This window comes from Euleptes europaea, chromosome 13, assembly GCF_029931775.1.
Source record: "Euleptes europaea isolate rEulEur1 chromosome 13, rEulEur1.hap1, whole genome shotgun sequence".
In the NCBI taxonomy this organism is placed as follows: domain Eukaryota; kingdom Metazoa; phylum Chordata; class Lepidosauria; order Squamata; family Sphaerodactylidae; genus Euleptes; species Euleptes europaea.
In genome coordinates, this window is record NC_079324.1 from 47,834,659 (window position 1) to 47,847,360 (window position 12,702).

A 12,702-nucleotide genomic window follows, 5' to 3' on the forward strand; every position below is an offset into this window, starting at 1 on the left:
GGCTACTGTGTGGACGCTAGTGGCAAACTCTGGTTTGTTTCTGCAGATCATGTGAAATGTCCCCACGCAGCTGCACCCCCTCTTTTACAGACGCGGAAACTTTGCATCGAGACCCTAGGCATAGCTACTCAGAAGTAAGCCCAGCTGTGTCACCAGAGCGGACTGAGGCTTTATTTGGTTGCAATCCTCTGTCCTTTCCTTTCTTCAAAGATCCCCTTTGGCAATAAAGCCCAGGCACAAACGGCGCTGCATAAACGGATTTATCTCCCCAGATGGCAACGAATGGACATTAGAGAGTGGAAGGAGGGGGGAGATGAGGCGGGGGAGGGAGATAGGCAGCCGGGCTCACGTTCAAAGAAAGTCCAGGGCAGGAGATCTGCCCAGCGCCAGCGGTCGTGGGAGCCGCTTGTAACTGCCTGATAGGAGGCGGCCTGATAGGCTCCGGGCCAAGAGCATCAAAATAGAAGGGGCTATAATGGGATCGGCGAGCTGAGCTGTGCCGGGCAGGCGCGATGAGTGGGCCAGGATGGAGAGGGCCGGGAGGGAGAAGAAGAAGAAGAAGAAGAGTTGGTTTTGATATGCCGACTTTCTCTACCACTGAAGGAAGAATCAAACCGGCTTACAACCACCTTCCCTTCCCCTCCCCACAACAGACACCCAGTGAGGTAGGCGAGGCTGAGAGAGCCCTAAGAGAACTGCGACTGGCCCAAGGTCACCCACCTGGCTTCGTGTGTAGGAGTGGGAAAACAAATCCAGTTCACCAGATTAGCCCCAGCCACACACGTGGAGGAGCGGGGAATCAAACCTGGTTCTCCAGATTAGAGTCCTCCGCTCCAAACCACCGCTCTTAACCACTACACAACGCTGGCTCTCCGGAACTCTGAGAGGCGGGAAGAGGGGAAGGCCCGCCGTTGGAAGCCTTACAGAGAGACAATGTTGGCAACGTGTCTAGCCCGAGAGAGAGGGGGGGGGGATGTTTTCACCCTTCCCTGAAGATAGTCTCAGAGAGCAGTCCTCCTGTTGGCCTGCAGTAGAACAACCAGATTCGAATCCAGGAACACCTGACCGACCAACAAGATTTTCGGGGTCTAAACTCTCCAGAGTCAAAATTCCGGTCAGATACGAAGGGGTGGGGGGAGCTCACACCCCGAAAATCGCATTGGTCTGGAAGGCGCACCTGGACTCGAACCTGGCTGTGGTCGCTCTGGCTGCCTCCTCCGAGATTTCTTGCTCAAAGGCACAACCCCTACTGTGTGTTCACCCAGATGTTCAGTTGACTCCTTTCCAATCCCCTCTGAGGTTGTTTCCCATCAATGGACACGCGCGACAGAAATACACAGACGCCCGTGAGCGTGGAAATGTTGACAAGACCGCCGCGCAAGAATGCCTGCGGCCGGACCCCAGTGGTGATCAACAGGCTCGGTTTAGGATTGCCCTCGTGTCTACTCCGAAGTAAGTGCTCTGGGGTTTAGCCTAGGGTTGCTGCCCCAGCTGTTTAGACCGGCGACTTTTAAAGATCTTTGCATATGAGCGAAACTTAGAGGTAAGTGCCACCTAGCTGAAACGTCGTCAACAAAAGCCGCCGCCGGCTGTGCCAACTTTTCCTTCTACCTTTAATGTCCGGTTACTCCCATTCAGAACCGAAACAGCCGCAGGGAGAGCCACCCTCCCCAAAAAAACACACCTGGTTTTCTATCGATGAACAGACCGATTCCAACCCCGGTCATTTATGCATGGAGGTTTTGCCTTAGATTTGCCACTCTCTAGATGCACATTTTCCCCATCCAAATTCTCAGAACTCTGCCTGGGGGCTTCTTGTTGAGTTCTGTGAATTTGGATGGGAAAAATGTGCATCGAAAGAGTGGCAAATCCGAAGCAAAACCCCCTTCCACTCTCCCACGCATAAATGGCGCACCACGTTGCCAGGTCAGCTTCCTCCGGAAGCGTTTGTTCTCAGGACCCAACTTCAACTCTTTGCGCAACACATATAAGCTTATTCCCGATTTAAAACAAACAGACTGACAAAAAAAGACCACGGCCTTCTCATAGAGGAGAGCTGCGGGGACGCAACGGAACAAGCTTCCAGTATGAGTCTGTGAATTTAGCAGAAGGCCGCCCGGCAGAACTTCCTCTCCAGTAAGCTTACTCAGGATCCCACTGCATTAGATTTCAAAGGGAGCAAACCTGAATTGCGTTTCCCTGCAACTTTTCTCCAAAGGGGGCAAGTCGAGGCACTGAAGGGGATTTTCAGGTTCGGGACCCCCCTTCCCTCTGCCGCTCACCGATCCGAATAATCTCCCCCTACACCATTTAACTTAAAACAAAAAACGATTAATTTTTTGTTTGCATTCTTGTCTGTTTCGAAGCAACTCCTGCAGATCTGGGACGCGAAAGGGTTATGCAGGGGGAGGGGGAGGGGGAGGCGGGCAGCCACGTTGCTTTCTCCCGTTCTGTAAACTGTTAAAACTTTTTTTTTTAAGGAAAAAAAATAAAGCTAGAAAGGAAGGACCGCCTCATTCGAGCCTCAGAGGGAAAAGTCTCTGTGCCGCAAACCCGCCACGACCTTTTGAAGCGCCCTGGAACTATTTCCTGGGTTCTTCTCCATGCGAAAATCGCGACATCCAGCAATTGTAACAGCGGTGGATCGCAGGAGGCAGACCCCAAGGAACCGGAGAGGTGAACTCTTTCCCCAGCAATGCCTTGAGGATTTTTTGTTTTGGGCCAAGGAGCGGAGGAGGAGCTGGGTTTCGAAAAACCAAGCCACAGATGTGAGAACGTCAGGAGGGATCCAGCCAGAAAGCTCTGACTGGGTTGGTTAGAGGCATTGTACACACACCCAGACTCACGTGTGTGTGTGTGTGTGTGTGAGTGTGTGGGTTAAACCTTTTTTCTCAGTGCCCTCTGGATATACACAAATACACCTGCCCGTCTAATACCAAATACCTCTGTGCGAGGGCCTTATCCATAGCTCAGCATCTTCACCAGGGCTTCACCTAGATACCTTCCCCCTTTTATATTTTTGTGGCCCTCGCTTTCGCCACGGTAGTTCAAGATGGTAGTGGTGGGGATTTTGCTCTCTGATCTGGCGGTTGCCCCCGTAGATCCGGGAGTGGCAGCTCGTTAGGGGATTGGTCCCCAGGGTCCTTCTACAGGTGGCGGAGATCCCCGACCCATGGCTGGCTTCTGCTACCAGGAAGAAATAGCCTGACCCGTTTTGACACCCCGAGGTAGATCATTCTAACGGCGCCACTTCCTTTCGGGATTCCAACGCAAGAATCATTCAGCTCTCTTGCAACGAAACCCCCCAAAACTTGCAGCAGAGCCTGCCTTGCAAAAGGACAGATTAATGCGTGTTATTCTACCAGTGGCCATTTATGCATGGGAGGTTTTGCCTTGGATTTGCCGCTTTCTGGATGCACATTTTCGCCTATCCGAATTCTCAAAATTCTGCATGTCGGGCTGATTTTTGAGTTTTGAGAGCCAAACCTCCCATGCATAAATGGCCAGGTAGAATCCCTGTAGATTAGGATCGACTGAAGCAGGCGATCCAGTTCCGTATTGCCGACAGTGCCTGGCCGCAGATGGCCAGTGTCCATGACAACCCCATTACGATTATTACAGCCCTATTGCCATGATAAATCCATTCTTGTTAATAGTTACTGTTAGGGGGAGGAGGAATCAGAACCTGTGGGATCACCCCCTCCCCCCGAAAAAATACATAGACTTCCATTACACCCCCCACCCCACCCCCTCGGTCAGCTTACCTGTTGGGTAAAGGCGGCCTGGGGCGAGGCGGGCTGCTTGCTGCTGGCGCCCAACTGACTGTCCGGCTTGCCTTCGCCGGCCAGCTCCTTCGTCTCGGATTCGACCGGCGTGGAGGGGAGTCCGAAGCCTTCCTCGGCATCCGCCATCTTCTAGGCTGCTGAGCCCCCCCGCTGCCTGCCCGGCACATGCAAGAGGGAAGAGGAGGAGGAGATGGGTCAGCACTGCCGGGTAAGACGCGCGGAGGAGGGAGGAGGAGGAGATCCCGCGCCACTCTTGCCCGGGGTCGGTTCACACGGGGAGAGTCTCCTTGGCACCAAGAGGAAGCGGAGCAGAGAAGCCGAAGGCCTAAGGACACCCCTCCCCCCCCAATGTACATTCAGTGCAAGCAGGAAGGAAGGCCAGGCCACGCCATTCCAGCACGGAGGCCAAGAAGAGAGGTTGCTTTGGGGGGATCCCTGCCTTGCGTTCATCTCGCTTTCTTCTATGGATGCGTAGATACGCACAAACGAATTAAAAAAGCACAACGCCAACAGCAGGTCCCGTTCTTGCTAAAAGCCAGGAATAGCAATGAAACACCCCTCTTACACACACACATATGCATACATATAATCACACAAAATATCTCTCTGTCTCTCTATCTATGTGCCTTGAGTCGGAAGCGACTTGAGGGCATTTAACACACACACATACAAGCAGAGTTACACCCTTCTACGTTCATTGAGGTCAATGGGCATAGAAAGAAATAACTGTTTATCATTGCGCCTTTCCTTCGAGGAGTACATGGTCCTTCCGTATGAGAATCACAACAACACATTCGCTATATACGTTATGAAGAGAAGATCATGCCTGTCCTATCCATGCCTATTATTTCTGTAGCTTTCTTCTTCCTGTATTCTAAACCAGAGAGGCCTGCGTCCCTGGGAATACTTATTTGGGAGTAAATCCCGTTGAAATCTGCCTCAGATTTACTTCTTTGCATATCATGGGGGTATAGAGTTGCTCAAGCCCCCACTGAAGTCAATGGGATTTAAATACTCCAACAGTACTCAGGAGTCAGGACTCTTTCTTATTTGTTGGGCCAGTATGGCCTCTCTCCCTGTTTCTTTCCTCCTCTCGCTGTTTCTAGATTCCCGCCCCACACAAAGAGTGTGCATAGGTAAACAAATACAGGCAAACGTACACTGCTCTCACACACAAATGCCCATGTCCTTATAATCACACAAAGGAATATATATTTTAAAAACACAGCAAATATGGGAGCCCACACCATTAGAGAGAGAATTGGTGAGACGCCTGCGGTTTGTGTACTCACTTTAACAATATCTACACACAGATATGCTCGAAGTGAACAGAGGAGGGGGGGACAAAGCAAGATTAGATGGCTAAAGGCACAGAGGCATCAACTCCCACCCTTAGGTGCTTGTCAAAATTATCTAGGAAAGTCCCCATAAAGATATAAGGCATTGTTTTTCTTTCGGAATCCTTCAATCAGGAGTCACTTCAGTTCACAACCGATCCCGAATTGATTCTCCTTGGCCTTTCCCTGGTGGCCCCCAAGAGCTGTGGTCTTCTTTAAAACTGAGGTTGCTTTATAAGATGTTTCATTATGAAGGCCTTTTTTTTTTTGGTTATCATAATCGGCAAATAGAATCTTAATTATATAAACTAGTTTCCCCCCCCCCTCGACAAAGCGAGCATCTATTTCTGTGGAAGAGCACATGGAGACTATGAAATTCACAGATGGGCTTTATAGCAGCCACCCTCAAAAAATGGTCTTTTGGGACTCGAGTTAGAAATCAGAATTTTGAGGCAGAGAGATATTTGTTATGCCATATTAAATCAAGGCCAGTAGGTTAAAGGTCGTTTTTGGCCTAAGGATGGGTTTAAAGAGAGACCTTAAAATAACAACCCAGTAAAGAAAACACTAGAAACCAGCTTCTGACAGTCCATCCCAAATATATTTATTTGGAAGAAAATGCCATTAATTGCTCTGGCGTTTTTCAAATAATGGTGCAGGTTTGTTTATTGGTTTTGAGAGCCATGTTTATTTGAAGCCCCTTCTCCCAAATCAGTAAGACTTACTTTGGTAATAAACCGTGGTTAGAGTCTGGCTGTGAGACATTTAATTTGGAGAATATTTTTCATTAAAAAAAATACGGCTACTTTTGCGGAGAGGTATCCCACTGAAAGCAGAAGGATACTGACTGAATGGAAAGAATAAAGCAGAGTTCTGTAGTATCTGGCTATTGACCAGGTTGAATTTCACATGGACTTAGAGAAAAATGTCCATTATACTTTCCAGGGATTTAAGATGGGATGTAGAGATCGGCAGCATTTTTAATAAATCAAAGGAAGGGTGGATATTACCTTGAAAAAATTAAGTGGATCAAACACAACCAAAAACGAATGCTTAACACAATGCTAAGCTATTATAACATTTACTGAAAATTTAAACAATTCAGCTTTCTGTATAAATCAAAGCACGTGATTAATATGATGATCTGGAAAAAATTAAAAAACACACAACAAGATTATTCTTTGCTAAGCTCACACCTCGGTCCTCTTAGCAACACTTAGCTAATATGAAAGAAAATTCCTTCTTATAAACTTAACCTAGAAACAAGAGGGGACGTGGGACAGGGGTGGAAACAGCATTTCAATTCACCTCAGATAAAAATGCCGTCCAGCAACAGATTGAAAGCCTATGCATATTTATTGGGGGAGTATCGATTAATCTCATTGAAATTAATAGGATTAACTTTTGAGTTAACATATAACTGGGCTGCAAAGATTATTTCAAAGGAATAATTTTCCAGTTTGGGGAACAAGTCAGACTTTTTCTCGCTGTGTGTGCCTGGGTGGTGGTGGTAAGATTCTTAGCTGTGTGTATTGTGTGTGGGGGGGTAATATTATTTCACCCTTCATCTCGGAAATACTGGAGCGTGGCGAGAGGGGGATGCCTTAAAGGCACGAAAGTCGACGGATGGTGCCTGCGGGTCAGATCGCGGGTGAGCCCCGTTCGCATCCAGCGGTTGGTGGGGGGGGGGCACCGAACCAGCATCTGGTCGACCCACACACACAAACCTCCAGCCCAGTCTAGGTCGCCTCCTGTGGCGGAGGAGCCCTCGATTACTTCCCCCCGGCATAGGAAAAGGGCAAACTCGGCCGTCCAGCGTGCAGCGTCAACCCAACAAAGGCTCGAAGCGGAGCGCTCCCTCGTTCTCAGCGGGCGAAAACGCACGGGAGGTTTCGCCTTGGACGGACCGCTCTCTACATGCAGGGTTCCCCCAGCCAAACGGTGAAAACTCAACACTAAGCCCCCATGCAGAGTTTGGAGAATGCAGATGGATGAATTGTGCATCTAGAGAGTGGCAAAAACCCCAGGCAAAGCCTGCCGTGCGTTTGCTGGCTTGGGGAAGGAGCTCCCGCAGCTCTCCCCGCCGCCCGTCTCCCGCTCGCCGCATCATTAAACAGAAGGCTGCGAGCGGGGAGGTGGGCCCGGCGCCGAGAAGAATGGCCGGCGAGCCTCCCAGAGCTGCGGAGAGGAAATCGGGCTTGACAGAACCAGGCCGCGGCAGGAGGCGGCTGAGCGACGCAGCCATAGCGTCGGGAGTCCAGCGCTGCGGGGAAGGCAGGGGGGTCGCGTCCGCCCGAGCGCTCCCCCGAGCCCGCACGCACCCGCCAAGGGCCTCGCCGGCCGGCCGGGTCTCCCCCTTCTCGGAGCCTGGCCCCAAGGAGGCGAGCCCCCTCCCAGGTTAATAAAAGCAGGCTCTCGGGGGGGTCAGCGTATGGCGGGGGGCTGGGATTTCTCTGCCCACCCCCGTCTCTCTCTTTCTCTCTGGCCGTTTAGGCACGGGAGGCTTCGCCTTGGGTTTGCGGCTCTCCAAACGCGCGTTTTCCCCATCTGAATTCCCTGAACTCTGCATGGGGGGCTGGTTTGGCAGTTGTGAACATTCGGGTGGGGGGAAACGTGCATTTCGAGAGGGGCAAATCCGAGGCAATACCCCCCCCCCAATGCATAAATGGCCTTTCTCTGACACGCACAGAAATCTACTTTCAGGCTCCGCTCCGGCTAACCGCTCGCTCGCTCCGGATTGTGCTCCGGCCGAGGCCGCAGAGAATCCGTTACCTTCTCCTGCCCGGCTCCGAGCGATCACCGCATCTCCTGCGCCTCTCACGGGGCTCCCCGTCGCGGCGCGGACATCTCCCGGCCTTTTTTTCCGAGTCCAGAGACCTTCCTTAAGGCAGCAGCATTTAATATATATATATATATTTTAAAAAAGGAGGGGAGGGATCCCCCCGGTCCAAAAACCTCCGCGCTCTCCGCCGCCTCTTCCTCGCTCTTCCCTCCTGGCGGCGCGGCCACGAAGCCCCCTCGGTCTCCCCCTGCCCGGAAAGCGACGGAGACGCTTCGCCCCTCGTCTTCGCCCCAGCCCCCCTTCTTCCAAATTCAAGGCGCACAAAGGGAAACCGAAGGAAGGGCGGGAGGAAGCTGGGGGGGGTGGGGGAGTCGGTGGCGGAGCTGCTGCCGGAACGGGTTAGCCTTTGCTCGGCTGGAGAGAGGGCGAGAGCGAGCCGAGAGAGAGGGAAGGCGAGAGCGAGACGGAGAGCGAGGGCCGGGCCGCCAGCCGCCAGCCGAATGCGCGCAGGCAGAGGCCGCGGAGCGTCGCTGGCGAGCGCTGCTGCGCTTGGCCAACCAGCGCCTATCCTGCAGCGGGAGGCTGGCTCTCCTCGGGCTCCCTCCCCCCCTCTCCTTCCCCCCCTCTCCCCAGCGTATTTCTCTTGCAGCCAAACAAGGCACAAAGAGACGTCAAAAATCGCTGCCCCCCCTTTTTCCTTCCCTTTGCCTTTCTCTCCCTGCTTCGCCCCCTCCCCTCCGCCTCTCTTCGATCCATTTTTCTCTACCAGGAACATTGGGAGCTTGAGAAATGGCCTCTCTCCCCTCCCCTCCCCGTTCTTCAGGAGGAAAGCATAGACGCGCAAGCGCGCCCGCGCAGGCACGCACACGGGCAGAGAGCTTCTAACGCAAACCATCCACCAATGGCTTCCCCGCCCCAGCCTCCCCTACCGCCCCCGAGTCAAGGAAAATAGATTGGGTCGTGTGTAGAAATCGTCAGTGTATTATTCTGCGGCTGGTTTCTTCGCCTGGCGAAGAGCGAGTCGAGAAGGGGAGGAGGGGGAGATAGAAAGAGAGAAGGGATAAATATAGCAAAAGAGGAGAGATAAATATAGAAAAAGAGAGCCGAGGCAGAGCGCAGGAGCTCGCTCCTGGCACTCGCCCTGGCTCGTTTTCAAAGGAGTTACTTTCCTGCAAAACGAAGAATGCCATTTGCATTTTTAACAGAAAAGTCAACAAAGGAAAACTTTCCTTCGTCCCCGCTTAACCAGCCACCTTCCTCGAAGCAGAAGGAATTCATAAGGTGGAAATATATACAATGGCTCCAGAGCCCAGCCGCACTTAAAATAATCAAGCCGTCAGAGCGGCCCGAGGCTCTGCGTGTGTTTTATCTGTCTTTCGAGTCTCTTTCCCCCCCCCTTTTTAAAGTATTATTTTGAGGGCAAAGTTGAATAGGTCACAGCAGGATAAACGGCCTCTCTGTCGCGTTCTGCAGTCTGAGAAGAGCCAGGTTGGCGATGATGGGCCAGAATGTCTTCCTTCTATTCGTCTTTGGTCGGGCCTGCCGGTTCCCTGGACTGAGATATCAAACCGGAGTCTTTCGTTCCTCTCCCTCTACCCCACCACAGGCAAATCCAGCCGGTCTGCAAGCCACGATCAGCCCGGATCGCTTTTCCAAGTTGGAGGCGAATGGGAAAAGTCTCGCAGGCTTGGATTCCCCCTGCTGGCTCCGCGCATCGCCGGTAACCAACTGCAAAGTTTCCTCCGAGTCGTGTGGACTCGAAAAGCTATAGCAACCGAGCCTGCAGAATCCCTCGTGGGGGAAGAAATGCAGCCTCTGTGCTTGTGTCTATGTTTAGGTAAATATATTGGGTTACGCACTTTTAGGCAAATATATTTGGTGCATATGATAGACACACACACAAAACAAGAGGAAGACACGCTTTCTACATCCTTCCTGAATTACAGGCGCAGAATATATTTTAATATAAACTCAGGCACCCTGCACAGACTCACGCACAATCCTTGAGTGTGATATGAGGCGTTTGTTATTCAGGTTGTCCCTATCTATCTCTACACAAAAACTGATGGTGTGTAGTGTTTTGTTTGTACCTCTGTTTAGCTTTCTGCCCATCTCTAACTCGGACTTTATTTGCTGTCTCTTTCATCTCTGCCTGTAGCGATCCTCTATTTGGCCATTTACCCACAGGAGGTTTTTCCTTGGTTTTGCCGCTCTCTAGATGCACATTTTCCCCATCCGAATTCTCAAAACTCAACAATAAGCCCCCATGCAGGGTTCTGAGAATTCGGATGGGGAAAATGTGCATCTAGAGAGCGGCAAATCCAAGGCAAAACCTCCCGTGCATAAATGGCCTTTCTCTCTTTACCTCTACATTGCTCTTGAGTTCTGTCTCTCTCCACACACCCGTTCTAGCAATCGGAACCGCGTTCCCGATGCTCAGAAGACATAATTACGTGCGCCGCTCTAATGCATACAATACTATCTATATACTTCTGCTAACGCTATGTGCACATCTGAGCTAAGTGCTCATTTCCAAAGGTAGCATTCACTATAGGTCACAGTGAGAGGGTGTGTGCATTTAATGCTACAGAGAGTAAACTTTCTGAAAACTGAACATTTGGCCTGAACCTAAATAAAGTTGGTCGAAAGCAAATTTCATGGATTTCACTGGTCTAAATTACAAGGGCAAAATCCAGCAAAATCAACCGGATTCCATTTTTAATCCTCTACTTTTGGAATAAAGAAGTAACTCCGCGCCACTCAACATTAGCAGATTTGCTAAACGAAGGTCATTTATGCATGGGAGGTTTTACCTTGGACTTGCTGCTCTCTAGATGCATATTTTCCCCATCCGAATTCTCAAAACTCTGCACGGGGGCTTATTTTTAAGTTTTGAGAACTCGGGTGGGGAAAATGTGCATCAAGAGAGTGGCAAATCCAAGGTAAAACCTCCCGTGCATAAATGGCCAAAGAAATGTCTTTCTGTCTCTCTTCACTTGAAAGTTCTCAGCTAAATCCCCTGAAGAAATGTTGCATATACGTTTATGCCCGAAGGGCATTGTTTTCATTGCACTTTGCCAGAGTCCAAAAGTATTCTGCATTAAATAAAAAAAAATCAATTTTATTTTTTGGGGTAAAATAACAAGCTTCTCCTGGCCCTTGCGATGTTCCATGGGCCTCCTTAACTCTGCCCAACTCTGCAAGTTGTATTTGGCAAGCAGAGAGAGAGAGAGCGACTGAGAGGCAGAGCAGATGGAACGTGCAACTGCAAACTGGACTCTAGATGCTTGTACGCGCGGGTCTGTCTCGCAGTCTCTCTCTCTCTCTCACACACACACCCCCCATCAACAAGATAATTAATTAAGCTATTCTTTTTCTCAGTTCACACAAAAGAATACTGAGCGACGGTGAACAGGCACACCTACCGTATAAAATATCCCCCCTTTAAAACGCGTCCTGGACGCGAGCCGGAGAGTTCGCTGAGTGCCTTCCTTCCAAAGTCGGTTCCCTGCAAAGTCTGGGCCCCATCCAACCAATCCCTCCAAGTCCCGTCGCCAGCAAAGTGACATCTGTCAAAGTCCACTGAAGTCAGTGGAAGGGGCCCAACTCCTCTCGGGACGGCACAGGGGACCCCGGACTTAAATCCACGGGACTGGCGAGGGTCCCACTCGGGTTGGACGGGGCCCGTCCCTTTTGCACGAAACAGCGCCCATGCCAGGGAAACCAACCCCTTCCCCACCCCCCTCCAAGAAGCCGGCTCTGCCTAACGATTTCTCTCACCTTCGGCCAGCCGAGCGGGACTTTGCGAGAGGGACTCGGAAGACGAGCGGAAGAGGCTGGGAAGCGATTTCCCTTCTCCAGGTCGAGGGGGGGATCCAACCCCTCCGAGTCTGGGGAGCGCAGTCGCTGGCCCGGGCGCCGCGCGGAATCTGTCAAGGCGAGACAGGCTCCGGGCTAGAGAGCGATTTGTGGTCGCGGACAAATTAAATATTACTGTTTATTACCAGCCATAATCCAATAAAATCAAGCGGGTCCGAAGCGATGGCTCCTATCTCACCCGCGCCTGCACCTATAGGACACGGAGACGTCACCGACCACGCAACGGAGCCCTTTTTGTCATGCTTGAGCGCGGCGGTAATGGAAGGTTAATTCGCCTTCTTCTGCTTTAAAGAGCCATCCGTCAGTCCTCTTCCCTCCCCCCCCACCTCTTTTTCTTTTCTTGCTTTCTTTCTTTTTTTTTTTTTTTGGCTGGGTGCAATGCGAAAGAATGCCGCTCTGTCGGAAAGGGGAGAGGGGAGGGAGAGAGAAGAAAACCCCGAAGTGGGCAAAGGGATGCCCCACGAATTGCTGGACAATCAGATTCCTTTGGGATCGGAAGGGAAGAATTGCAAACTGGTGCAAACCGGTAGCGTGGAATGGCCGTGGGAATTCCCCTGCGGGGTCGTTCAACGTCGCCGAGGACTGGCCTGCGGGGAAGCGCAGGCGCTCCGGCCTCGCAAACCAGAGCCTTTGCGCGGATCCCACACGCGGGAGGCTTCAGTTCATACCCCCTTCCCCGCGGAAGTTGCCCGAGAGGAGAACTTCCCCGAGTAACTCTTTGCAAGCGGAAGGGGGCTTTTCACTGTGCATGTCTGCCGCTTTTGAACAAAAGAGGGCTCGCGCAAGTTGCGCGGTGCGGTGCGATTCTCATTTCTTTTCCAGGATCTTGCAAGCCAACGTCGGTGGGTTCTCCCGGCTGCCGGAAGGAGGAAAGATAGCGAGGGAGAAAGAAAAAGAAGAGGATAAGAAGAGGAGAGGG

At 51.5% G+C, this 12,702-nt stretch overlaps 1 protein-coding gene across 2 annotated transcripts in view; it reads right to left on the bottom strand.

Moving 5' to 3' along the window:
* TBX5 (T-box transcription factor 5) overlaps nt 1-3,927 on the bottom strand; it is a 45,808-nt gene extending 41,881 nt beyond the window's left edge. For both annotated transcript variants that reach the window (XM_056859412.1, XM_056859411.1), the window contains exon 1: nt 3,765-3,927. In XM_056859412.1, the coding sequence (XP_056715390.1) occupies nt 3,765-3,904 (140 nt within the window). In that variant the 5' untranslated portion in view covers nt 3,905-3,927. The remainder of the gene's footprint in view (nt 1-3,764) is intronic.
* Between the last annotated feature and the right edge of the window lie 8,775 nt (nt 3,928-12,702).